This window comes from Canis lupus, chromosome 25, assembly GCF_011100685.1.
Source record: "Canis lupus familiaris isolate Mischka breed German Shepherd chromosome 25, alternate assembly UU_Cfam_GSD_1.0, whole genome shotgun sequence".
NCBI lineage: Eukaryota > Metazoa > Chordata > Mammalia > Carnivora > Canidae > Canis > Canis lupus.
Window position 1 is genome coordinate 28,597,302 of NC_049246.1, and position 27,585 is coordinate 28,624,886.

Here is a 27,585-nt window from a genome sequence, read left to right on the forward strand (position 1 = left end):
GAGACCTAAATTCTAGTCTTGCCTCTTTTGTCAATTATGTGGTCGCCTTTCCTCATCTATAAAATAAGGATGATTGCTTCTTTTCAGGATTATTAAAAGGCTCAAATGAACCATAGTAGGTTCAAGATAGAAGTTTTATAAACTTAAGCCACCTTCCAAATTCTTCCACATTTTATCTGTTCTAAAGCTCATTAAAATTTTTAAGAATACTTTTGACATTAGAACACATCTTAAAATTGATATCTTAAAACTAATTGGCAGATTTTTTTTCTCCTTATTGGTATGTAATTTTTTTTTCCTTGAAGTTGATGGCAACTTCAGATGCATAGCCTATGGCTATATATTTTGTAGTTTTTGGCATTATTATAACAAATTCACAAGTAAATAAAGTATCAGTTTTTGTCTGATAAGAGTAATTTGTTATGAACCAAGTTTGCCTGACATGATTAAATGCACTAGCAAGGACCCTTCCTGACTTGAACACCCCATTTATACGCAAGGGCCATCACTCTAGAGGAGTGGGGTGGGGGTGGGGGTGGGCTCCGTGGGAAAGCACAGTGAGGGAGTATTTACCTAGATACTTTGCTTTTGGCCCCGGTTACTCCAGAGTTGCGGACTGAGACCAATTTTACAAGCTGCCACATGTTGAATATGTAGTCCATGGTTGAAAGCCAAACCTACTTTTCATTCTTACTCTCCATACCTGTGTCTGCTTCCTGCTAGAGTTGTTTGGATCCCAGCTTCTCATTCCTGTCTTTTGCCCCTCATGATGTATTTCTGAAGTGTGGTGGTAGTTATATTTCCAGCTTTTTCCACCAAATCCTTTCTAGCCAGTAATGTTTTCATTTACAATAGAAATATAGAAGAGAATGGTGTTATTGAGAATATGCTGTGTTTCAGTGGCACTGTGGTTAACTGTTCAAGTTAACCTAACCACCGTTGATATCATGATTTCTGTGGGAAAATGAGTTTTGAGTTCCAAAAGCTAGTGTTAAATTGGAATTTTGGAATACCATCCCATTTGTTAGTACTCTTTGTGTGTGTATTTGTATAGATCAAGAAGCTTTTATGTTTTCTTCTACAAAGTATTTCATTTTAATACCCAACTTTCTGTTCTCCAGGATGCCCAGGGAGTAGAGGAACGCGAAACATTAGCAAGAATGGCAGCTAATGTTGAAAACACGGCTTCTGCTGACTCAGAAGCTTATATTGAAAAATACCTCAGAAGTGTGCTGGCTGTGGAGAACCTTCTCACTTTAGATCGTCTCCGCCAGGTTAGTCAACATAGCTGGTAGCAGTGGTGCTGACCCAGCCTTATTCTCTTTACCTCTCTGCAATTCACAGTGTTGTTACATCTAAAATTTTATGGTTTTTTTGTTTTGTTTTGTTTTTACATCTAAACTTTTGAAGCCTCTCTCTCTCTCTCTCTCTGTGTGTGTGTGTGTGTGTGTGTCTTTCATGAATAAATAAATCTTAAAAAAGGGGGGAGGGGCAGCCCAGGTGGCTCAGCGGTTTAGCGCCACCTTCAGCCCAGGGTGTGATCCTGGAGACCCGGGATCGAGTCCCACGTCAGGCTCCCTGCATGGAACCTGCTTCTCCCTCTGCCTGTGTCTCTGCCTCTCTCTCTGTCTCTTTCTCTCTCTCTCTGTGTCTGTGTCTTTCATGAATAAATAAATAAAATCTTTTTAAAAAAACTTTTGAAGCATCTCTTTAAGTGGAGCATATTAATTTAGGTTAAACTTGTCAATTAAGTCTGTGAACATACAAAAGCTCCACTTGGAAAGTTACTTTCACCAAGATGCTAAATGATATCTAGTTGCCTTGAGGTAATGGGGGGAAATATTTAACGCTTGATGGCTAAAGAATTATTTTAAAAGTCCTTTAACGATGGACAATAATGTTGCTAAAGAAATATGTAGGAATGTGGCAGATTGGGCCCTTTTTCGCTCACCACAGCCCTGGAGTGGGTCTCTAGAAGGGGTAATAGAGATGCCAGCAGTACACTACTTGGTGGAACTCTCTACCTCATTTTATGTAGCAATATTGAGACTTTCGGTTTTAACCAAAGAGCCTTATGAAAAATAAAAGTGACCTAATTTTCATATCTGTCTCCTGGGACTAACTTCTGGCCAGCTTCAAGGGAGCCATCAGTAGATAAAGAATCATCTAGGTAACCCATCAGCTGAATAATTAACTTTGAATGTTCCACAGTGATTGGAATAAGGTCATTCCACGGTGTTAAGTAACAGCCATGATTTAAAGAACTAGGAATATATATGTAGTGATGGTAGCTGAAAGACTGCTGTACGTGGTATTGCTTTGGAGGTGCATCTCTGATCTGTATTCTTCCTCTGTACTGACAGGAGGTTACAGTGAAAGAGCAGTTGACAGGAAAGGGGAAGCTGAGTAGGAGGAGTATAAGCTCTCCAAACGTGAACAGAGTAAGTACATGGACTCCCCATTCTGCTCTGCGTGGGCTCTCCTTCCCTGTTCCTCTTTCCTTGGATGACTCTTTTCTATCCTATAACTCTCCTCTCAGATATCATTTCCTTCTCTGAACTGATTTAGGCGCCCGTAGCGTCTGTGCAGACCTCTGTCATTGTCCTCACCAATATGATAGGGAAAGTGTCTGTTTAATCACATCTTTAATGTTTCTCACTAATTTTTGTATGAGCAGTGCCTGGCACAATGACTGGGTGTTCAGTGTTTGTTGAACTAAATAAAGCAAAACTAGCCGAGTGCCTTGGGCAAACGATTTGAATTTTCTGGGCCTAACTTAATTACTTTTAAATTGAGGAGAAATCTGGACTAGTTTACAAACTCAATTGCTTAAAGGCAATCCAGGATAGTATAAATGAGTAAAAATAAGTTAGGTATGTTTCATAACAGTGTCTTAAGTTTGTTATTCTTTTTTAAAACATAGGTATAATATATGTGCATATTAAGCATGCAAATAATTCTTCACAAAGAAATATGATTGTGGCCCTGTGATTTATCTCTCCTTTCCTTACTTTTGACAAAGATGTGGATATGAGAAATATTAGCTTGGTCTAACTTTACACCAAGAAAAACCACAATACAAGCATTGTTATAAAGAGCAGCTGAACCTTAGTCTTAATGCTTGAGAGACTGTAGTGAGTGGTAGGGAGAGTATCAAATGGGAAGGTACATGTGGCCCCGGAGTGAGTGAATGATGTCACTAATCATCTCAGATGAAAGATTGGGAACTTCCGCAGACATTAAGAAATATCACTTTCTTTCAACTTAAATCTTCTCATTTCCTCAGAAAATGATACATTAAAATACAGAGGTATTTGCAGAGATTTGGTATTTAGAATTCTGTGGTTTAAAATAAATGGTCTGTGTCTATACGTCTGCTACAAATACCAGAGAAGGAAGTTGTAAGATCAGGGCATGGTAAAATAATCAGTAACCTGTATCCTTTAAATAGAAGGGGATACACAGATGAAGTATCCCTTACCCAGGCCTAGGTGATTGTTGCCTCAGTGTAAACTGGGTATCTGATCTTATACAAACCTCCCACCTTAAAGTTCAGTTCAGTTAAAAAAAAAAAAAAATTGTGAGTGGTGCCTGGGTAGCTTAGTTGGTTAAGCTGCCAACTCTTGACTTCAGCTCAGGTCATGATCTTGGGGTCCTGGCATTGAGCCCCACGTCAGGGCTCTGTGTTCAGCAAGGAGTCTGCTTGAGGATTCTCTTTCCTCGCCCTCTGCCCCTCCCCCCCAGATCGTGTGTGCCCAGTCTTCCTCTCTCTCAAAATAAATAAATAAATCTTTCGGAAAAATTGTGATAATGTGTCAAAGTATAAGCTAGCCCAGTTTACAAATTTGGTCTCGACAGTGTCTCTGGTCCCATCCGACTTTAACATTCTGTTGATGTGGTTTTCAAATTCCTGTATTTCCAGGACTGGAGATTTCTGCACTTTCACACTTAAAGGACTAATCCCCTCTTTATTTCTTCTTCAGTTGTCTGGGAGCCGACAAGATCTTATTCCATCCTACAGTCTAGGCAGCAACAAGGTAAGTTTTTATAACTATTTTTCCATTGGCCTTAGACTAATTTCCCATTCACCTTTCCTCTTTTCACTCAAATATCACACGCTTGTTTTGCATGCCAAAATTTCTCCTACTCTTCTATGCCATGTGAAATTTATTGGAAAGTGTTTATAGTTCATTTTTTTTATCTGCCAGTTAAATTAAGGCTTATGAGACCTCATTACTCTACTTTTTAAGGGTTAAAAACCAATTTTGTTGCTGAAGTTCATATTTCTATGTAAAATATTCTTCCTGTTTCGTCAAGAAAAAACTTTAAATCAGAGTTTTAATAGTAAAATAATCATGTAATGTTGCAAATGTGTGAGGAATAAGATTTTGTCTTTAAGTTAATCTTATTTGCCAGAAGAAATTAAAATACAAGAACAAAACTTGTTTTAGCTGGGATTTATTTTTAATGTTAGTGTTCCCCAATTTAATAGTTTTAAGCATTGAGAATTCTTTATCTGTTACTTAAAGGGATCACATTCGAAATTATCATAACTGTATGTCCTATATCATAGTTTTTTTTTTTTTCCTATATCATAGTTTTATGCCTGATGTTTTTTGAGGGACCTAGTTAGATGTTGGTACTGTTAACTGTAGGCAACACACTCTGTATTGAAATCTTAACCCTTGAGGAGTTTAAAAGTGAACAATGTCTTATAAAATGGCCTGATAGGGATTTGTTTCAAAATAATCTTGGGGGAAGATAGGGGTATAAATAAAAGAAGATTGGTTATTTAATGATAATGGTTATAGCTGCATGGAATTTGTTATGCTTCCTTTTTTTTTTTTAAGAATTTATTTTTTTATATATTTGAGAGAGAGTGCAGAAACAAGGGGAGAGTACAGAGGGAGAGAGAGAAGCAAGCTCCCTGATGAGTGGGGAGCCCGACACAGGGATCAGTCCCAAGACCCTGGAATGGTGACCTGAGCAGAAGGCAGATGCTTAACTGACTGAGCCACCCAGGCACCCTATACTACCCTTTCTACTATTATTATTTATTCTGCACTCTGTTTTTCTTTGTTTGAAATTTTCCTTATAAAAACTTAAGAAAAAGAACAATTGATGAATAATTAGACTTATTCTTAAGGTCTAGATTACTAGGGGTTTGCCTGAAATAATGGGATATATATATCTCATCAATATGTGTGTTACAGGTAAACTCCTAGTAACCAGGCAGCCCCGGTGGCGCAGCAGTTTAGCGCCGCCTGCAGCCTGGGGTGTGATCCTGGAAACCCAGGATCGAGTCCCACATCGGGCTTCCTGCATGGAGCCTGCTTCTCCCTCTGCCTGTGTCTCTGCCCCTCTCTTCGCTCTTTCTGAATGAATAAATAAATAAATCTTAAAAAAAAAAAAAACTCCTAGTAACCTAGATCTTTAAAATGAGCTACATGTATGTATATCCATGTTTATGGACATATAAATTCCTCTCCAACTCATTAATTTACTGATTACCTATCATGTCTCTGAAAGTGTTATAAGCACTACTACTTTATACTGATCCAGTGATAGGTTTGATTAGTTATTGATAAGCACAGCACAGGTTATGATTACGAGAACAAAGTTGAGTTTTGGGGAAATTGGTTGTGTCATTATTTTTAAATGTACGTAAATGAAAATTTCTAAGGAAAATAGAAGAAAAAATGAATTTTTGTTTTTTTAAATTACATCTAATCCAAATTCTCAATTATATTATAAATTCCTTGAAAGAAGTGGCCAGAATTTTCTATATACCCCCAGTTTCCTTATGTTTAAATAGAGCAAATAATAGTATCACTTAAAAGAAAGTTATTGTGCTTCATCTACACCAAATAAATAGAATAAATAAACATAGATGCTATACTAGAAGTATGATAGAGTAAGAGACTGAAGGAGGGAGTGGACACTTTTATAGGCATTATTCACAGATCAGGAGAAGCTGCAGAGAGGTGATAATCCCCCCTAAACTGAAAGATGATGAGGTCCATCTGAGGCAGGGAAGGAGTGAATGCAACAGTGTGAACAAAAGCATGGAGGGATGAACAGGCTTGCTGTGTTTATGACACTGCATGCGGTGTGACTAAAGGAGGGGGAAATAGTGACTACTATCGTGGGGTAGAACCCAGAGAAAAGAGACCTGATTGTAGAAGTGTACCAAGGAGTAATGGAGGAGACGAGGAGCCCCTGAAGGGAGTAATGGCTATAACATGGTTAAAGTTGAATTAGCAAATGTTTTTTAACAGTCCACCTAACCCCCACTCAGGTTCCTGGTTGGTCCATAAAGTCACTTTAAAGTATACAATATAAGTATATACAGTTACTAATGCAAAAATATGAAAAAAAAACTTAATTTGCAGATGGAGAGATCAGGTCAGGGTGAGATTCAGCAGTGGGAGGGAGAGGGAGAGTGATTCAGGTTAAATTAAGGAGATAGAATCTCTATAACTCCATGGACAGGAAGGTTGGGGGAGGGGAGAGATGAGGGTGACGTGTGGAGTTCTGGATGACTGAATAGAGAGATGAACTGTAGGAGGGGCAGTTTTGGGGTAGAAAATGAAGTAGATCAATTTTTGACATAAGGTATCTGCCAATTGAAGGGTCTAGAAACCTAGACTGAGGAGCTGAGGGCATAATTGAAACTGAGTGAGGCATCAGATCTAAAATGGGAGCTAGAGGGCATGATAATACTCATGGGTACTTGCCAGAGGAGAAGCTGGATGGGGCATGGAGAGGGAGTCACCAAAGAAGAAAGAAGACCCAGCAGAGAATGGCTTGGAAACTTGGCCAGAAGGGACTTTTTAAGTTGTTCAGGTTTTTTTCCCCAAAGATTTTATTTATTTACTTATTTTAGAGAGAGAGGGTATGTGCACACATGAGAAGGGGGAGGGGCATAGGGAGAGGGAGAAAGAAAGAATCTCAAGCTGACTTCCCTGCTCAGTGGGGAGCCTAACATGTGGCTCAGTCTCACAACCCTGAACTGAAATCAAGAGTCGGATGCTCAACCAATTGGGCCACCTAGGTGCCCTGGCTTTTTAAGTTTTAAGAAAGACTCCTTCCAGTTTCCTCAGAGACTATAAGATGAGAACTGAAAAGCTGTTTCAGATGTGACAGTAAAGAGTTTCTTAGAGACTGTTCCTAGGGCAATTTCTGTGGATGTTTGGGGACATGTCATATTAAATGTGTAAATGTAACATTACACATTTTTGTTACTCTACCAGAAGCTTCCCTTTTTTTATCTTCTCGATTTCTTGGGATATCCTAGGGAAGATGAGGAAAAATCTGATTTTTTACCCTCTCAGGTTCTACTGATATCGTGGTGCCATCACAGCAACAAGGATATGGATCCCTCCACTGTATTTCAGGGTATATTTTGAGATGTCATATATTTCAAACAAATAACTTTTCCCCTCATTGCAGCAGTTCCCAGTTTTCCTCAAAATATGACCTTGCTTGCCACTCCCCAATCATACCAGTCCCCACTCTCTGGAAGTATGTCAGGGAAAACAGAAGGTGCCAGTTTGCCGCTACTAACTTTGCTCCCAATTCAGTTGTGAACTATTATTTTTATCTCCTTTTGAACTCCTCGTATCCATGGGCCTTGAAGGTTACTAGGTGTAGCTTTCGTCAACATCTCATCGGTATGAACATGCCTTGACTTCTTGCTAGGTTGAATGAATATCCACATATCATAATTAGAGACCTTTAGGTATTCAGTAGGAGAAAGGTAGAGGAAAACTCTTCTAAGACAGATTTTTATGGGATGGGCCTGTTTAATGAGTAAGGAAATTCAGACAATAGAAGATTATAACTATGATGCTAGAAAACAAAGTGAAAGGAATATGAAGGAAAGAGGATTTGATTCCAGGCTTACTTCAGAAGGGAGTATAGAGTAGCTCTCCCATTTTCAGAGGAGGGCTTCCCTCAGTAATTTTATCATCTAAAGCAGATCATCTTAAAAGATTTTCAGGAAAAATAAATATTTTTAAAATTATACTTTCTTACTAGGGAGAAAAAAAAAAACATTCCCTTGCTAATAGCAGCAAGGAACAGAGGTCCTCCCTGTGGCCTTTAAATGAAACAATGGAAAACAGTTTCATATGCAGCATTGCCTTGTATTCAAGATGTTTTTAATACTATTCATAATATAATTCCTCAAGATTAGGTCGTGCTTAAACTAATTGACCTACAAATTATTAAAATCCTGTTAAACCCCTTTACATAGCAGCAATGCTTATGTACCTGTGAAATGACATATGTACAAGAGTATTGAAACATTGTTTATAATGGCAGACGATAGGAAACTAAATGTCCATTGGTTTGGTCTGTATTTAACCTATTTAATCAGACGATAGGAAACTAAATGTCCATTGGTTTGGTCTGTATTTAACCTATTTAATTAATGCAAACCAAACCAATGGGCACATGCCATACACACACACCCCCACACACATACATGGAAATAAATAAATGGGATACTATGCAGCTATAAAAATGATTAGGAACCCGTCCAGATAACATGGAAAAATTACTGGGATATACTTAATAATTAAAAATGAAGTGCAGAGTGGTGTCCAGCTCTTGGTTTCTGCTCAGGTCATGATCTCATTGGTAGTGGGATTAAGCCCAGAGCTGGGCTCCCTGCCCTGCTGGGGAGTCCCTTTGAAGATTCTCTCCCCCTGCCCCTCCCATGGCCCTCACTAAAAAATAAATCTTAAAAAAAAAAAAAAAAAAAAAAAAAAAAGGTGAAGTGCAGAGGGGCTCCTACGTGGCTCAGTCAGTTAAATGTCCAACTCTTTTTTTTTTTTTTTTTTTAAATGTCCTACTCTTGATCTCAGCTCAGGTCTTGATCCCAGGGTTTTGAGTTCAAGTCCCATGTTGGGCTTCACATTGGGCATGGAGCCAATTAAAAAAAAATAAATAAAAATGAAGTGCAGAATAGTATACTGCCATTTATATTACAAAAGGAGGGAGACAGGAGAGAAGTGTGTGTGATTATTTATAGATTTGCTTACATATACATAAGAATCCCTAGAAGGATATATAAGAAGCTAATACCATTACTTATCTGCCTGGGCAGAGGGTGGAAATATGTGGGGAACTGAACAGGTAGGGGTAGAGGTAGGAGATTTTTCACTATGCCTTTTTATATTATTTGGTTTTTGGATTGTGTGAACAAATTACCTATTTTTTTAAAAATCAGATTTAAAAACATATACATGTGTGAAAATCTCAATAGAAGCAGAAAAAAACATTTCTCAAAGTACAACAGTTTTTCAAAAAATAATATTAGGATTGAAAATTTTTATTCCCCCCCCAAAAAAAGAATTAAAAAAAAGAAAATTTTTATTACCTGCTCTCTTAAGTAGCTAGAAGTTTTTGTTCTCTTGTGTATAATGGTTTGAGAAGGTCTCGAATTGCTTTATCTATGATAATTTGTACACAAAATCCTAAAAGAAATTATTTTGAAAAATCTCAAAGGCTCTTTTTTTTTTCTCTTTGGGGTACTGCCTGAACTCTTCAAGTTTTCAGAGATCCAAGGAGAGAAAATTAATCCATTAGGTTTTCCTAATGAGTAGGATATAAGTACCATCCTACTACCTAAAACTTGCATCATACTTGTTTTTACCTTGAGAATAAGAATGAATTTCTAAATGTGGTTTTTATAAGATGACTAAGTTTGGCACTGTACTAATTTTTTGGCTCTTACTCCTTTGTAAAAATAACTTTGGTAGTCAGTATATAGGATTCTTTTCACATGCTTCTTGTTCTAAGACTGCAAAAGTATCTGTCAAAAGAGCCCAGGAACTAAGGCATGTTAGTGAATTTTGAAGGCTCTGGGATGTGAGGAGTTGGAGTTAATTCACATTAAGCAAATAATACAAGTACATATTTGAGAACTTGTCCTTTTCTTAAGTATGGGGCAGCCAAAGAAGAGTAAAATGCCAAACGTGCTTTGGGCATTCTTTTTGACTTACAGAACTTTCTCAGAAGCCCCATCTTGGTTTCTTTGCATGAAAGTATTTAATGCATAAGAGAGTTGAGTCAGGACTGCAGCTGCTTTTGCAAAGCCTGCCATTGTTTATATCTCTGCCTCCAAGATACAAAATGGGCCGTTGCTAGGAATGAACCACTTCATTTCCTGACCACTGTAAGCCAGACTGATGTCTCTGTTGTTCTTTCCCAGATGTTCCCCAGAACGGCCATATTGTTGGAAGTTGTGTTTTGCCTCAAACAGAGATGGGCAAGATAAGTTAACTTAAATGATGAGCATCCATTTGGTTGACAATTGTGTTCTCTGCCATCATTAACAATAAATGGATAGATTTAAAAAAAAAAAAAAAGAGAGAGTTGAGTCAGAAATGTAATTTTAACCTAGTGTTGATGATGCTTATGGTGCTAGAAAATGTGTTTTGAAAGAATTGATTATTAGTTACACCTACCTTGCAAACTTATATGGGCCTATTTCTAGGTTCTGTATCTATTAATGTATGTGTCTGTTCCTCTGATCTTTTTTTTTTTTTTAATTTTTTTTTATTTTATTTATTTATGATAGGCACACAGTGAGAGAGAGAGAGAGGCAGAGACACAGGCAGATGGAGAAGCAGGCTCCATGCACCGGGAGCCTGACGTGGGATTTGATCCTGGGTCTCCAGGATCGCGCCCTGGGCCAAAGGCAGGCGCTAAACCGCTGCGCCACCCAGGGATCCCTGTTCCTCTGATCTTGATTATGAAAGCAGGATTATAGGCCACAGAATTTGATGTGCTGTCTTCCCCTGTGTAAGACAAGAACATTTCAGGTTAGTTGAAACAATATTCAGAAGCCAGGAGAGGCCACAGAAGAGGATCACATCTCCCTTTCCCCTCCTGATTTTCAGTTGATATCATGGCAAAGATGAGGCATTTAAGACACAGTGACATTAAAAGTCATGGAAAGGAAGCGGCGATGGAGAATTTTATAGAATTAGGGCTCTTGAGGAGGTGAGAGGAAGTGGTGAACTACTAAAAACAGTCTCCTCGTTTGGCCCATGACACTTGGAATTTGCCCAGCCATATTTTACACATCCTTATTATTGATGCTCACTACATATTAGAATTGTAATCACTTTACTGAGCTCCACCAAGATTGAATTGATGGACCAGTTAATCTTAAAAAGATAAATTGAATTTGATGAATGACTCCCAACTTTTAAATATACCTTAAGGCCTAAAAGAAATCATTATTTTTCTTTCCCCCTCAAGTTTTTACTTAAATTCCAGTTAGTTAACATACAATGTAATATTAGTTTCAGGTGTACCATATCGTGATTCATCACTTACATACAACACCCAGTGCTCATCACAACAAATGCCCTCCTTATTCCCCATCACCCTTTTGGCCTATCGCCTGCCCACCTCCCCTCCAGCGATCCTCAGTTTGTTCTTTATAGTTAAGAGTCTGCTTTATAGTTAGCTTCTCTTCTTTTCCCCTCTGTGTTCATCTGTTTTGTTTCTTAAATTCCACATATGAGTGAAATCATATAGTACTTGTCTTTATATGATTTCTTTCACTTAGCATAATGCTCTCTAGCTCTATCTGTGTCGTTGCAAATGGCAAGATTTCATCTTTTTGATAGCTGAGTAATATTCCATTATATATATATATAAACAGTATATACACTGTAATATATACTATTATACAGTATATATATTAATATACAGTAATATTCCACATATATGCACATACATACATACTGTATCTTCTTTATCCATTCATCAATTGATGGACATTTGGGGTCTTTCCATAATTTGGCTATTGTTGATTATGCTACTTTATTTTTTTAAAGATTTTATTTATTTATTAGAAACACACAGAGAGAGAGAAACAGGCAGAGGGAGAAGCAGGCTCCATGCAGGGAGCCCGATGTGGGACTCGATCCCAGGTCTCCAGGATCACGCCCTGGGCCAAAGGCAGTGCTAAACCGCTAAACCACTGGGACTGCCCTGATTATGCTACTTTAAACATTGGGGTGCATATATCCTTTTGAATTAGTATTTTTAGAAAGTCATTCTCGATAGGCTTTTCAATTAAAAATATATCCCTAATAAACTATTGGCCCTACACCAAAATAAAAAGGTACAGCTTTTGCACAGCAAAGCAGACCATCAAAAAATCCCAAAAAGGCAGCCTACCAAATGGGAGAAGATATATATGTATGTGTGTGTGTGTGTATATATATATATATATATATATATATTTAATTATTAAATATATATATATTTAATTTTATTTATTTTAGTGAGAACATGAGCAGGGGGTGGGGCAGAGGGAAAGGGAGAAAGAGAATTTTTTTTTTTAAGATTGTATTTATTTATTTATTCATTGACACAGAGAGAGAGGCAGAGACACAGGCAGAGGGAGAGGGAGAAGCAGGCTCCATGCAGGGAGCCCGATGTGGGACTCGATCCCAGGTCTCTAGGATCACACCCCAGGCTGCAGGCAGCGCCAAACCGCTGCGCCACCGGGGCTGCCCTGAGAAAGAGAATCTTAAGCATACGCTACACTGAGCATGGAGCCTGATGTAGAACTCAAACTCATGACCCTGAGGTTATGATCTGAGCTGAAACCAAGAGTTGGATGCTTAAATGAGCCACGCAGGTGCCCCCAAATGGGAGAAGATATTTGCAAATCAAATACCCATTAAGGGGTTAATACCCAAAATATGTAAAGAATTTATACAACTCAACACTAAAACCCCCAAATAATTTGATTAAAAATGAGCAGAGAATCTGAATAGACATTTTCCCAAAGAATATAGATAGATGGCCAATAGACTCATGAAAAGATATTCAGCATCACTCATCATTGGGGAAATGCAAATTGAAACACTTTATGCCTGTCAGAATGGCTAAAATAAAAAAGACAAGAAATAACAAGTGTTGATGAGGATGTGAAGAAAAAGGAACCCTCATGCATTGTTGTGGGAATGGAAATTTGTGCAGCCACTATGGAAAACAATATGGAAGTTCCTCAGAAACTTAAAAATAGAATTACGATATGATCCAGTAATTCTGTTACTGGATATTTACCCAAAGAGAATAAAAATATTAATTCAAAAAGATATATATACCCCTATGTTTATTGCATTATTTACAATAGCTGAAGTATGGAAGCAACCCAACTGGCTGTTAATAGGTGAAAGGTTAAAGAAGAGGTAGGGTGTGTGTATAACACACACACACACACACAAAGACATATACACACACAAGCACATACATAATATACAATGAAATATTACTCAGCTATAAAAAATAATGAAATCTTACCATTGTGACAACATGGATGGACTGAGAGGTTATGGTGCTAAGTGAACGAAGTCAGAGAAAGACAGATACCATAGGATTTTACTCATATGTGGAATTTAAGAAACAAACAAAAAAAGACACCCCCCCCCCCACTACAAAACCCAGACTCTTAATACAGAGAACACATTGGTGGTTGCCAAAAGGGAGGTAGGTTGGGGGAATGGGTGAAATAGATAAAGAGGATTGAGAGTGCACTTATCTTGATGAGCACTGAGAAATGAAAAAAAAAATGTGTATAATTGCAGTGATGTTGCTATTTACTGTTACTGGATATTTATTTCATCATTATTATAAAGCAGTTTTTAGATAGATATAATGAAAACTTAGCAAGCTTTTTATGACCAGTCTACCAAGATGGACATAGCTGCAGAATTAATTTCAGCAGATTGTTTGTTTTTCCATTTAAAAATTGGCTGTTCCTTTTGCAATACAAGGAACACTGTCAACTTAAAAATGTTATTTCTAAAGCCATTTTAGATGGAATTATACTTTTTAGTAAGTTAGTAAGATACTGTGCTTATCATCTTCTCATTGGAGTTTTTGATGCAGTTAAAAGTATCCAAAAGCCTAAATGAATATTCAGTTAACAAAACTGATTTTTGTGTGTTTTGGCTGCATCACATTCCTGAAAACTGCAATTATTCAGTGTGGCGCAAGTAAAGGCTGGAACCAAATATGAGTCACTTTAGTTGTATTAGAAACCACCTTTGGACCTGGGATTTAACTGGCACCTCTCTTTCTTTACCTCTTTGACACTTTCTTGATCAAAAGCAGACCTTTTTTTAAAAATTTTTTTTAATTAAAAAATTAAATTTTTTTTTTTTTTTTTTTAATTTGGAAAACCCAAAGAATTTGTGTCTGGGAAGAATAGTAACAGGAGAACTATAGGTATCTGGGGAAGACCAAAGCATCTTTTCAAGTCAGCTGAGAGCCTCTCATGCTTCTCCCTGTTCTATTTTGTCTTTATATATGATGCCAGCTACAAATAATTGCTATCTCGAATAGGGCTTTATTTTTTGGAATTCAGCCTGTTAGCACAAATAATCCCTAATAAGTATGAAGCTAGTTTAAGGCTTTAAAACAAAGCCAGACTTTTCCCTCTTGTATTTCCTCATCTTGGCTGCTTCTGAAGTTTGGTAGACATGCAGAATGTTAGAAAGAAATCACAGATTTATCTTTTCAGATTCCAGGCATTATATGTATATATACCATATTCTTCTCACTTTGAGAACTGAGCTCATAAGAGCAGAAAGATCCAGTGTTTGGCCAAGTCCTTTTTATTCACTGCCCTGAGTTCATCTCCCTTTGAAGTTTAACTGGAATGCATCCTTCCTCTGCCACCTCCAACTTTCAGTAAAGGGAAAATAACTCTGGAACAGCCAGGGATGTAAAATTTATTGGAAAGACACTAATTGCCTTGTCTCCGAGGGGCAGTGTGTGTGCAGTTAGACACTGAACCACAGGTTTCATTTCTGGTGAGAGAATGGACATGTACTATAGGAGAAAAAGCATAAGTGAATGATTTCAGTAAAATATTTCCCCAGAGATCTGTGGGTGTCAGAAGGAAGAGGGAGGAGCATCGTACCCAGTTTATCATCCAAATTTGTTGTTCCCTCTGAAGCAGTCTGTTCTTTTCAAGATCAATTTGAGACACTCTGTGTCCCGGTCTTTGGTTGGCGAGACCTGGGAACAGTTAGCATGTGAAATTCCTCAAGGTTAAGATGACGGTTAAGGTAGGATGGATGAAGTGAAATGTGTTTCTATTTTTCATCATCCGACAGGGATAGCAGTCTGGCTAAGGAGGGATGTGTATACTGCGTGCATCCTTTCAAATGTTCTCACTTGAGATATTTGTATATTTGAGACAGTAAAAGTTATGGCTTCCATTCTGATTTGTTAGTCACATTATGTTTAGGAGTGCCAACTGGGAAATATTACCCAAAAAGCTAGTGGATCCCCGAGTGCGCCTTGGGGAAGAGATGACACCTCCATTATTTGTCACTGGACCATTATACACCAAATGGCTGAGGTGCTGACTTCAAATCAGCTACTTAGCTTGCCTAAGGAACAGAGTGCCACAGCTGCCAAACAAGAAAGAAAAATCTAAAAAAGAAAAATGGATTTATTCTCAAATTAAGTAAGTTGTCTTCAAAACAACCTTGTATGAGCTTAACGCTGTAAGCAAAGCATGAAGCTCTTCTTCCTCTGAGAAGCTCCAAAGAGTATTGACCTTAGTGTTTAGCTTACCTGATTGTGACGTCCCAAAGAACACAAGGCTAGGGCTTCCCAGACAATTACGTTTAAATGCAAAAGACATTAACAAAACACTAACGTATGTAAATCAGTGTGTGATTCATAGTAACACAAATGCTCCTACAGTGAAGTATTTCAGAGTTCATGCTTCCCAAATCATCTCTTCATGTCTGTTTTGTTTCCTGGCTTCCTAATGCTAAGACATCATAGTTTTTTTTTTTAATATATCAAGTGCCGAGAGAGTTCCTAGGGAAAAGTGGCATTCTCAGAGGTAAACAGGATCCAGATCACTTAAGGTTTATTGATTTTATGATCAGTACTTAGGTTGCTGCTAAAAGCGGATAGGTTTCCAATACATATCTGAAACTGTAGAGGCCTTTCCACTTCCATCCATCATTAGGAGCACTGAATCGCTTTGCAGGCGATTACTAAGGAAAACTCAAATGTTGTTAGGGTCACTCATCTGTGGAATACCAGCTTAAACTAATATAAAATACTGTTATTTAATTCTGATGAAAAGGAAGTCAGAGTGATTATCAAAGGATCAAAGAGGGAAGCTTTTAGAAGATTTGCATCTCATCTCCATTACCTCGGTTTTGTTTGTAACATTTGGTTGGGGTTTATTTCTTTACCTGATGGGACTGATGTTAAAAGTGCTTTGATGATATCACCATTTTTGTGGCTCACCACCCGTTCTAGATTGGTCGATGAATCCATCACCCAGCTGGCATTGTTCTTGTATTATGCAGTGAAATCTCTTTAATGGGACTTTATAAAATAAGTTGAGGGTACTGTAAAACTTGTTAATCCAGAGACTTCCATTATTGGGAAGTGTGATTACTTGATTTGTGTTTAACTGGAACTTCCCTTTAATATAATCTGTTGAAAATAAGAGCCTTGGTAATATACTGTTCTAGAATTTTTACTATCATGAGCAGTACTTGAATGGGATAGAAAGATAGACCCTGGAGAAGGGAGAAGAGGCCCACAGTGTTAGTAAGGATTGTTCCTCAATTTCAGTTGAGAATCTGAAATGAGACAGTATCTTGAGGTAGACGAGCAGCAACAGCCTATGAGACAGAACGTAAGGGAGGATTTTAAAAGGAATGTCTTCATATATCCATATTTTGTGGGAAGCAACATGATGTATAGAAAGAATGTTAGGACAGAACTGAGGAGACTGGAAATTGAACTGGAGGGACTATCCCAGTGTTATGTATTCTTAGTATTTGGGAAATTAATACTCTGATGATGAAAAGTATAAGAAGATAGGTACTTAAACAGTCAAACCTGTCATATCTTGTGAAGGGAATAAAGCTTTCATAATGGATGACAGGTTTTTCTTAAATATCTTTAGGTTCTTCTGTTAACTGCTCTATTTGAATAAAAAACACTGCTTTTGTCCTATTTAACAGGGTCGATGGGAAAGTCAACAGGATGTATCACAAACTGTAGTTTCCAGAGGAATAGCTCCGGCTGCCCCATCCCTCCCTGACAGTCCCCCAAATAATCATTCCCCAGACCCAGGTAAGTTATATTTTCACTTGTCAACCACCATCATGAAGTTTGGGCATCTTCCAGAAATAGTTTAAATCAGGATTTCCTACCACATAACCACTGACCTGCTAGTTATGGTCATCTGACTCTTTCCCTTTTTTGTCTTAACATGTTGAGTTACATTGATTTTTGAAAGTTGAATTTATATTGTATCCTTCTGATAAATATCACTTTATCACAATGTCTTATCCTTAACATGTGCTTGATTCTATTTGCTAGTATTTCGTAAAGGATTTTGGTGTGTGTGTGTGTGTGTGTGTGTTCTATGATAAATATCTACTCGTCTTTTCTCATAATAATGCCTTTGATTGGTTTTGGTGTCATGGTTATGTTGGCATCATGAAATGACTTGGGAAATATTTCCTTATTATCTTTGTTCCTGAAAGATTTTATATACTTTGTATTACTTCCTTAAATGTTTGACAGGATTCACCACTGACACTTTCTGGTTCTGAAATTTTCTCCTTGGGAAGCTTTTAAATTATGGCTTCAATTTCTTTAAGATAGGGTTATTTAACTCATTGTATTTTCTTATGAGTCAGTTTTTATAAGTTATGTTTTTCAGGAAATTTTGTTTCATCTAAATTTTTATGTTTATTTCAATAAATGTTATAATGCTCCCTATTGCCCTTTTAATGTTTATAGGCTCTGTTGTGATGTTCCTTTTTAAAAATTTTTTGATAATTTTTGTTTTCTTTCTGGTTTTCATGAATACTTTTGAGATAGGTTTTCATTCTCTCAGTCTTCTCCCAGAGTCAAATCTGGTCTTTCTTTCTTTATTGTTTGTTTTGTTTCATTGATTTCTATTTCTGTCTGCATTTCACAAATTTTAGAATGTGGTTCTTTCGTTTTTATTCAGAATATTTTCTAATTTCCCTCTGATTTATTCTTTGACCCATGGGTTATTGGGTAGCATGTCAATTTATTTTCATATGTCTAAAGGGGGAGGAACTTCTTTTTATTAATTGATTGCTTATTTAATTTCATCACAATCTGAAAGACTCTTCAATATTTCAGTCTTTTGGAATGTTTTTGAGACTATGTTCTATCTTGGTAAATATTCTATGCATGCTTGAAAAGAAACTATTCTGTTTGGGGCATAGTGTTCTGTATATATCAATTAGGTCAAGGTGGTTGATAACCTTGTTCAAATCTGTATTTGAACAAGATATTCTGTTCTACTGATTTTTTTTTCTATTTGTTCCATCAATCAGTGAGACAGAAGGCGTTAAATCTCCAAATATGATCATGAAAATTACCTATTTTTCCCTTTATTATATCTGTTTTTGTATCATTCTTTTAGGAACTCTGTTGGGTATATACATATTTAGGATTGTTATTTTTTTCCTGATAAAGTGATATTCATTTCATTAAGTGATTTCATTATGAACTGCCTCTTTGTAGCTCTGAAATCCTGTTTGAAATCTGTCTCTCCTGATCAGCTGTCTTTTTTTTTTATAAATATTTTTTTTATTTTTTATTATTATTTTTTAATTTATGATAGTCACACAAAGAGAGAGAGAGAGAGAGAGGGGCAGAGACATAGGCAGAGGGAGAAGCAGGCTCCATGCACTGGGAGCCCAAGGTGGGACTCAATCCCGGGTCTCCAGGATTGCGCCCTGGGCCAAAGGCAGGCGCCAAACTGCTGCGCCACCCAGGGATCCCCACTGATCAGCTGTCTTTTGCTTATTGTTTGAATAGTGTATATTTTTCTCAGCCTTTTAAATTTTGGCCTATATTTTTTCTTTAAATTAAAGTGATTGTCTTGTAGACAGCATATAGTTAGGTCTAACTTTTCTTTTTTATCTGGTCTATCAATTTCTGTCTTTCAACTGGCATGTTCTTTTACATGTAATATCATTATTGTTATGTCTGCCTCATCAGTGTTGGTTTCTCTTTGGCCTTTCTATTTTTTCCCCCACTGTAACTTCTTTTTTGCTTTCTTTTGGGTTAATTGAAAAATATTTTTTAGTATTTAATTTTATTTACATTTCTGGCTCTTTGATATTTCTGTATTTGTTTATTCAAGTCTTTGCTCAAGGACTGTAGTATGAGTTCTTAACTTATCATAGTCTACTTAGAATTAATAATATATCACCTCCCACTGCACAAATAAAAGAATCTTGTAAGAGTATAATTCTATTTGCCTGTTCCTAGACCCCCCTTATTTTATATTATTGTTGTTATATCTTTTACAGACATTATGTACCCATTTTACAATGTTACTCTTTTTGCTTTAATTTTTTCTAAAGATTTTATTTATTTATTTATTTATTCATTCATTCATTCATTCATTCATTCATTCATTCATGAAAGACACACAGAGAGAGAAGCAGAGACATAGGCAGAGAGAGAAGCAGGCTCCATTCAGGGAGCCCGATATGAGACTCAATCCCGGAACTCCAGGATCACGCCCTGAGCTGAAGGCAGACACTCAACCGCTGAGCCACTCAGGTGTCCCCTCTTTTTGCTTTAAAACAGCCACAGTCTTTTAAGGAAATTAAGAGACTATAGATAATCTTTTATGTTTTTCTTCATATTTATTATTTCTGGCACTATCCAGTCCTTCCTGAAGTCTTATATTTATGGATATCATTTCTCTTTAGCCCAAAGAATATCCTGTAGTATTTCTTATTGTGCAGTTATCTTGGAGAAGAATGCTCTCCCCTTTTGGGATTATGATTTCACTTTTTTTGGAAGGATTTTTCCACTAGTAGTACTTCAAAGATGTTATGTTATCTTTTAGATTCCTTTTCTGCTGAGACTCAGTCATCATTTGTGTCTCTTTTCCCTACATGTAATATGTCTCTGTTTACTCTGCTATGTTGTTTGCTTTCATAGTTTTCTCTAGTTCGTTTTTTTTCTTCTAATTTTGTTTGTTTGTTTATTTATTTATTTTTATATTTTTTAATTTATTTATTTTTAAAGATTTTGTTTATTTATCCATGAGAGACAGAGAGAGCGAGAGAGAGGCAGAGACGTAGGCAGAGGGAGAAGCAGGCTCCCTCCAGGGAGCTTGAGGTGGGACTTGATCCCAGGACCCCGGGATTGCAACTTGAGCCAAAGGTGGATGCTCAACCAGTGAGCCACCCAAGTGCTCCTCTATCTTTGTTTTCAGCAGTTGGATTATGATATACTTAGGTATGGTTTTCTTTGTACTTATCTTGCTTGCGTTTCATTGATGTTCTTGGATCTGTAAGTTGAAGTTTTCAACAAATTTAAGAAAATGTTCAGCTATTACTTCATTAAATTATTCCCCCTAACCATTTCTTCTTTCTCCACTTTCTCCATTTGAGAATCAAATTACACATATGTTAGATTGCTTAATATTACCCTACTGGTCACAGAAGCTCTATTTTTTAAAGAAATGTATTTTTCATCTTTTAATCTTACTCTTATTTCTTCTGGTTACGTAATTTACCTGCCATTTCCAACCTTCTTTTAAGCACATCCAGAAAATATTTTATTTCATTGATTATCCTTTTTAGTTCTAGAATTTCCACTTTTTTTTTTTTTTTTAAGTTTCAATTTCTCTGCTGATATTCTTTACCTGTATGTTTGTTAAGATCAGATTCTTCTTTACTTCCTTGGACCTGTGTACAAAAGCTGCTTTAAGGTTTTCCAGTATCTGGACCATTTCATGGTCTGTTTTTCTTGACTGCTTTTTTCTTGACTATGGGTCCAATTTAATGAGTTTTGACCATTGTATTTACCTGTGTAACTTATACCCCAATTAAGATATACAAGATTTATATGACTCTAGTTACTCTCCACAATCAACCAATATTCTGATTTTTATGCTTTCAGGTTAGTTTTGCCTGTTTTACAATTTCATATAAATGGAGTCTTAACATTATATACTCTTTTTATGTTTAGCTTCTTTTATTCATCATTTCTGTTCATGTCTCCATACTGTTGCATCCTTTAGTAATTTATTTTTTATTGTTGAGAATAACTTCACTTTCACAGTTGAATTTATCATAATTTTTAATTAGTTCTTCTGTTTGTGGACATTTGGTTTGTTTCCCAGTTTTTGGCTAATGTGAATAAAGTTTGTTCTTGTACAAGTCATTTTTGTGAACATTTCTCTTGAGTTAATACTTAGGAATAAAATTACTAGGTCATAGAGTACCATCTTGTTTTAAAGTTCTGTAATTTTTTTTTTTTTTTTTTTTGAGAGCATGCATGTGTGTGTGCCAATGGACAGGAGGAGGGGCAAAGGGCAAGAGAGAATCTTAAGCAGACTCCATGCCTAGCATGGAGCCCCATGTAGGGCTCCATCTCACGACCCTGAGATCATGAACTAAGCCAAGATCATGGTCAGAAGCTTAACCAACTATCTACTCAGATGCCTCAAATTTGTTGTAAAAAAAAATTGTGGGGTGCCTGGATGGCTCAGTCAATTAAGTGTCTGACTCTTGGTTTTGGCCTGGCGCATGATCTTATGGTCATGGGATTGAGCCCATGTAGGGCTCTGTGCTTAGCATGAAGTCTGCTTCAGATTCTCTCTCCTTCTCACTCTTCTTTCATTCAAATAAATAAATAAATAAATAAATAAATAAAATATTTAAAAAAATTGTAATAGGGGTGCCTGGTAGAGCTCATTCAGTTAAGCATCCGACTCTTAATCTCAGCTCAGGTCTTGATCTTAGGGTTGTGAGTTCAGGTCCCATGTTGGGCTGCACACTGGCATGGAGCCTACTTAAAAAATAATAATAATTTTTAAAGATTAAATTTAAAAATTTTTAGTTAATGCTTACTTGATTTACATATTTATGAGTTTGCTTTGCTCACATCATTGCTTCTTGCATCTTACTTTGTTCTAAGTTTAGTTTCTTTTTTGTGAATTATACCCATTATCAGTGCATTTAGCAGTTGTCTATTAGTGACAGACCCTTTCTTTCATATGTTGAAGTTTTTATTTTGCTCTCACTCTGAAGAATCCTTTTACTATGGTATTTATGGTATATATATCAAACATAACAAGAGTAGAAGAGTAATACAATGTGCCCTTATGTACCCCTCTCCAGCTTCAGAATGATCTGTTCATCACCAATCTGATTTATCTCTATTCCTGCTACTTCTCTACATTCTCTAATGATTAATTTGAAGCAAACCTCAGATATCATTTCATCTGTAAATATTTGTACATGTATCTCTAAAGCAATACCCCCAATAACATTTCACTCTTAAGAAAACTTGAAAAAAAAGTCCTAGATATCATCAAATATCTAGTCAGTGTTTATATTTCTCTAGTTGGATCAAAAATATTTTTAGTTATTTTGAATGAAAAATCTAAGTGTAAGGTTCATATATTGTGATGGGTTGATATGTATCTTGAGTTAAAGTTTAATATTTATGTTCTTCTCTTTTTCCCCCAAGCATTATATATATTGAAGAGACCAAGTCTTTGTACAGTAGTCCCTCTGTATTCTTACTTTCGCTGGTTCCTTCCCAATGAGGTTTTTAAAACATGGTTTTCTGTCTACCTTATTTCCTGTGAATTGGTAGTTAGTTCTATGGTCTTGAACAGATTCAGGCCAGTTTGAGGGAGGGCTGGGAAGTAGAATAAATGAAAGAGTAGTTTTGTGTATTTATCTCAGGAGACACATCATATCTGATTGTCTCTCTTTGTGATATATGCAGCATTTGATTGATTATTGGCTAGATCTTTATTTAATTAGGGGTCATCCTCAGTGTAGAATGTTAATTTATTCTATAGAGAACTCTAGATTGTCCCTATTTTTTTCTTTTAGCATTTAGATGATTATGTTCTTCTGGCTCTTTATTCATCTCAAACTTATTTTCTCTGTTTTGTTTTTCTCTTTCCTATTTTTGCCTTGTAAATTATTTGACTTTTTGACTCAGTTTTAACATATCTCTTGGCATTTATCTCTTTGCCTTAGGTTTTTAGTGATGGCTCTCATGATTATAAAATACTTTCATCCTTTCACTGTCTACTTAGAGTTAATATTATACTACCTTATATAAAATGTACAAACCTTGGAACTGTATGGGTCCATATACCAAGTGTATTACCAATAAGCTTGGAGTCATTTCAGGGGTCAGTGTGGGATAGAGGCATGTATGTGGATGCTTGTGTGCTTCTGTTCAGTGCTTCTGTTCACATACAAATTCCTCAGGTTGACTTGCTTGTTCTTTTAAAAGTGTTATGTGGATATAGTGTTTTATCATTTATGAGTTAGATTACATTCTCCTAAAAATTTAGTTTTATTCACTAAGGGGAAACAAATCTTATATCATAGGCATTGTCTGCATGACTGCTCCTAGCCTTTGGTAATTTAGAGTAGGTAAGAACATGGTTGGTTCAGAACTTTGATCTCTTTCTTGTGAAAACAGCCCAGACATCACCCTCTTTTCAAAAGGTCCATTTCAGGGCTCCTGGGTGGCACAGTCGGGTAAGCATCTGCCTTTGGCTCAGGTCATGATCCCAAGGTCTTGGGATGGAGACCCACATTAGGCTCCCTGCTTAGTGAGGAGCCTGCTTCTCCCTCTCCCTTTGCTCCTCCCCCTGCTTCTGTGCTCTCTCTCTCTGTCAAATAAATAAATCTTTAAAAAAAAAGAAAAATATAAAAACAAAACAAAACAACAAAAGGTCCATTTCATCATCTTTATTCAGTAAGTAGATATGAGAAGCTAAAGTTGGAGAAAACACAGTCCCTGACTTCAAAGAGGTTAAAGTCTAGATAAAGAACAATACATGTGTGTCATTAGCTATATGATTTAAAAATGAAAAAAACCCGTCTTATTCTAGGGCAGAAGTTAGCACATGAACCAATTAGTGACAAGGACTGGGATTGGATTACCCTTCAGACACTAATAGAAACATTGGATATTGGATGTTTTAGAAATACCCTCATTGCTGTTATTTAATTGGAAAAAGGAAACAACATTGTGGTTGAGGATAGCTATAATAATATGATGTTTTTCTAATATTTTTTAAGGATACTTTTTAAGAATTGATGTTATTAGGTTCACTACAAATGAAACTTGGCAAATTTGTAGGAAAGAAAATGTCTACATTGTTGTTTACCCTTAACTTCTTTCCCTTTCTGTATTATTGACAGGACTTAGTAGCCTAGCGGCCTCCTACCTGAATCCAGTAAAATCCTTTGTGCCACAGATGCCAAAGCTCTTGAAGTCTCTCTTTCCTGTCCGCGATGAGAAAAGGGGCAAACAGCCTTCTCCCCTTGCACATCAGGTAAAAGCATCAGGAAAGGAACTGTGAACATTTTCTACTTCCCGGTGGAACGATGCTCTCTAGTGCACAGATGCTAGAGGGAGATGGATGGCATGGATGGAACTGGGCTTTTAGGCCTAGTAAAAGCTTGTGATCATTTCTCCTCTACTCTTCTCCGAGGTAACAGAGCTGTTGAAACTTATTGACAATCTCAATCCTTTTTGCTTTTAAAAAATGCCGAGCACACTGCTAATGTGATTTATGGTAATATTACTTAGAGCAACAATAGTAAAATTTATGAAGTGCACTTAGGGTTGTTTGTGTATTGCCAAACAGAAAATGTAATTCTATTTTTAATTCTTGATTTCATTTCTTATTTCAAACAATTTTATATCATCACTGTCCTTCCGTCTCCACCTCTTTTCCCTCTGCCGTGGTTTACCTGTTCCTTCATTTAAAATATTAAATGTGATCACTTGTCTTATTTCTCCTTTTTCTTGAAACTCTCTACCCAACCTTCAAATAAGTTTTAGAGAAAATCTTAGAGTTTTCCACATAATCAGGAAACTGCTCTTATGCAAGGGTGAATGGGAAGCCTGTTGGAAATGTAATTTCCAGCCTTATATAGGTGTGAATTCAGCAGAAAATGATAAATGAGGATTTATTTATACTCCTTCAAAAACACATACAGTGCAAGTTCAGTTTTTGAAGTAGGTCTTTTGACATTAGCTTATCCACATTCACTTAAAACATTCAAGTTGCAGAAATGCAGGTGAATCCTTGTCCTAGACCTTAACTATTTAAAAGAATTTTCTGAGTTTATGAAGGCATATTCAAGGATAGTGGTATTAGTTTTGTAAGGCTGCTGTACAGATATATAATTTTTTATATCTAGCATTGTATAAATATGTACTTAAGCAGATGTGTACACATAGTGTATGAAAAAAATAAACGTCATGATTTTGGATGTTTGAACTAACTTTAAGCACATAGGGATGCTTGACAGTTACCAAAGAATCTATGACCACGAGAGCTAAAAGAAATAACTAGTCTAATACTCAGTTGGGGTTTAGGTAAAAATGATTTTTCCAAGGATTTGCTGTTGTATATGTTATTTTGTCCTAAACTTCTACATCATTGTTTTATAATGTATGATGCATGGACTCTCTGTGTCAGAATTTCCATGGTAGCTTTTTAAGAAAGGTAACTTTTAAAACAACAATAACCGCCTTACCTTATAACCCAGACTCCATGTAGGGGTGCCTTTGTAATCTGTATTTATAAGCATCCAAGGTGATTTTTACCAAGATGTAAAGTTTAATAAGTACTCTTTCAGTCACTCTTTGGTGAAGACAGAGTTGTAGAAGTTAAAGGAAGTTGGTATGGCATTAGAAGTTACTGAATCAGACTACCATAGTTATAGTTAGTTTGTAAAAGCTGCATTGAATTTTTGATATGGCAAGTCAGATCACTTGCTACAGTAAATTATTTTTACTGTTTGCGAGTAATTGATTGGTTCTTCTGGATATGAGAGGTACAGTCATGTGTTAGAAACGTAGTGATGGGGATCCCTGGGTGGCGCAGCGGTTTGGCCCCTGCCTTTGGCCCAGGGCGCGATCCTGGAGACCCGGGATCGAATCCCACGTCGGGCTCCCGGTGCATGGAGCCTGCTTCTCCCTCTGCCTGTGTCTCTGCCTCTCTCTCTCTCTCTCTCTCTCTCTCTGTGACTATCATAAATAAAAATAAAAAAAAAAAAAAAAAAAAAAGAAACGTAGTGATGGCAAATAGCTGCATTTTGTAATGTCCAGTTTAAGAAAGGTGATCATGAGATATTTTGAAGATCTCTTGCACAATATTTGTCCATTCAGTTTACTTTGTTTGAGCATATGTGAGCAAAAATATTAGAAAGTTACCCCAAATATTTCATATTTCATAAATAAATGAAAATATAGATACAAAACTGGTCCTAATGAAGACACCAATGGTGGAGCTAAATGGTCCAGTTGGTTGTGAAACCCCCACTCCACTCCACTGATGGGCCTTTCCTGAAGGGCACCAGGGAGCTGCATCTTGCCTGCACCGTTCCAGTGTCCTCTGACATGGCATCATACTTGAAACACTCATCTCTAGGCTTCAGCGTGGTGACATTTGCCTGGTTTCTCTCCTGCTGACCGCTCAGTCTTTCTCAATTGCCTTTTTGGGGACCATTTATTCCATCAGGCTGGTAACATTCAGGGGCCCAGAGCTCCATCCTGGACCTTCTCTCCATGGGCCATCTCATTCAGTTCCATGGCTTTAACTATTTATGTATTGACAATGTTCATATTTCTATCTCCAGCGCTGACTTTGCCCCTGAGCTCTGGCCTCATGGAGCTAACTGCCCATTAAGCTTTCCCACTTCTAAATCAATTAGGCATTCACATTTTACCAGTCCAGAACATTACTCTTGGTTTCAGCTCACAAGTCTGTTTACTCTCAACACACAGAAGACTTAAAAATACATGCCCATCTCAGTATATAGCACAGATGTCCACCTAGTTGCTCATCCCTCACAAAGAGTCCATCAGTAAGATTTCGTAGGTACTGATTCCAATCCAGCAACTCCTGGTCATCTCCATTTCTCATCAGTCATTCATGCCACCGTAGTCTCTTGTCCAGATGATTGCAGCAGCCTACATACAGGTCTGTCTGACACTCTTTGCCTCATGAAGTCTTTTATTCACAAAGTAGCCTAAGTGGCCTTCCAAAGTCTTACTTTAGTTCATGGCTTGAAATCTTCCACTGCTTCTCACTAAAAGTGAATAAAATCGGGACACCTGGATGGCTCAGTGGTTGAGCATCTGCCTTCAGCTCAGGGCGTGATCCCCGTGTGGGGATCGAGTCCCACCACTCCCTGTGAGGAGCCTGCTTCTCTCTCTGCCTGTGTCTCTGCCTCTCTCTTTGTGTCTCTCATGAATAAATGAATAAAATCTTAAAAAAAAAAAAAAAAGAAAGTGAATAAAATCTAAATTCCTTGCTGTGCCTTCCATTGTCTTATATGATCTGATCCCCTGACCTTTCATCTTTATGCCCTTTATTTCTTCTTTGTTCACCATACTAAGCCATTTTGGCCTTTTCTTTCTTTGTTTTTCTTTCCTTCCTTCCTGCCTTCCTTTCTTATTCATTTGAGAGAGAGCACATGAGCAGGGGACAGGGAG

General features: G+C 37.0%; 1 protein-coding gene across 1 annotated transcript in view; it reads left to right on the forward strand.

Moving 5' to 3' along the window:
* KIF13B (kinesin family member 13B) overlaps positions 1-27,585 on the forward strand; it is a 200,812-nt gene that overhangs the window by 149,301 nt on the left and 23,926 nt on the right. The window contains exons 33-37 of the mRNA XM_038573684.1: positions 1,122-1,274; positions 2,364-2,441; positions 3,984-4,037; positions 17,046-17,157; positions 24,276-24,409. Coding sequence (XP_038429612.1) covers positions 1,122-1,274; positions 2,364-2,441; positions 3,984-4,037; positions 17,046-17,157; positions 24,276-24,409 — 531 coding nt within the window. The remainder of the gene's footprint in view (positions 1-1,121; positions 1,275-2,363; positions 2,442-3,983; positions 4,038-17,045; positions 17,158-24,275; positions 24,410-27,585) is intronic.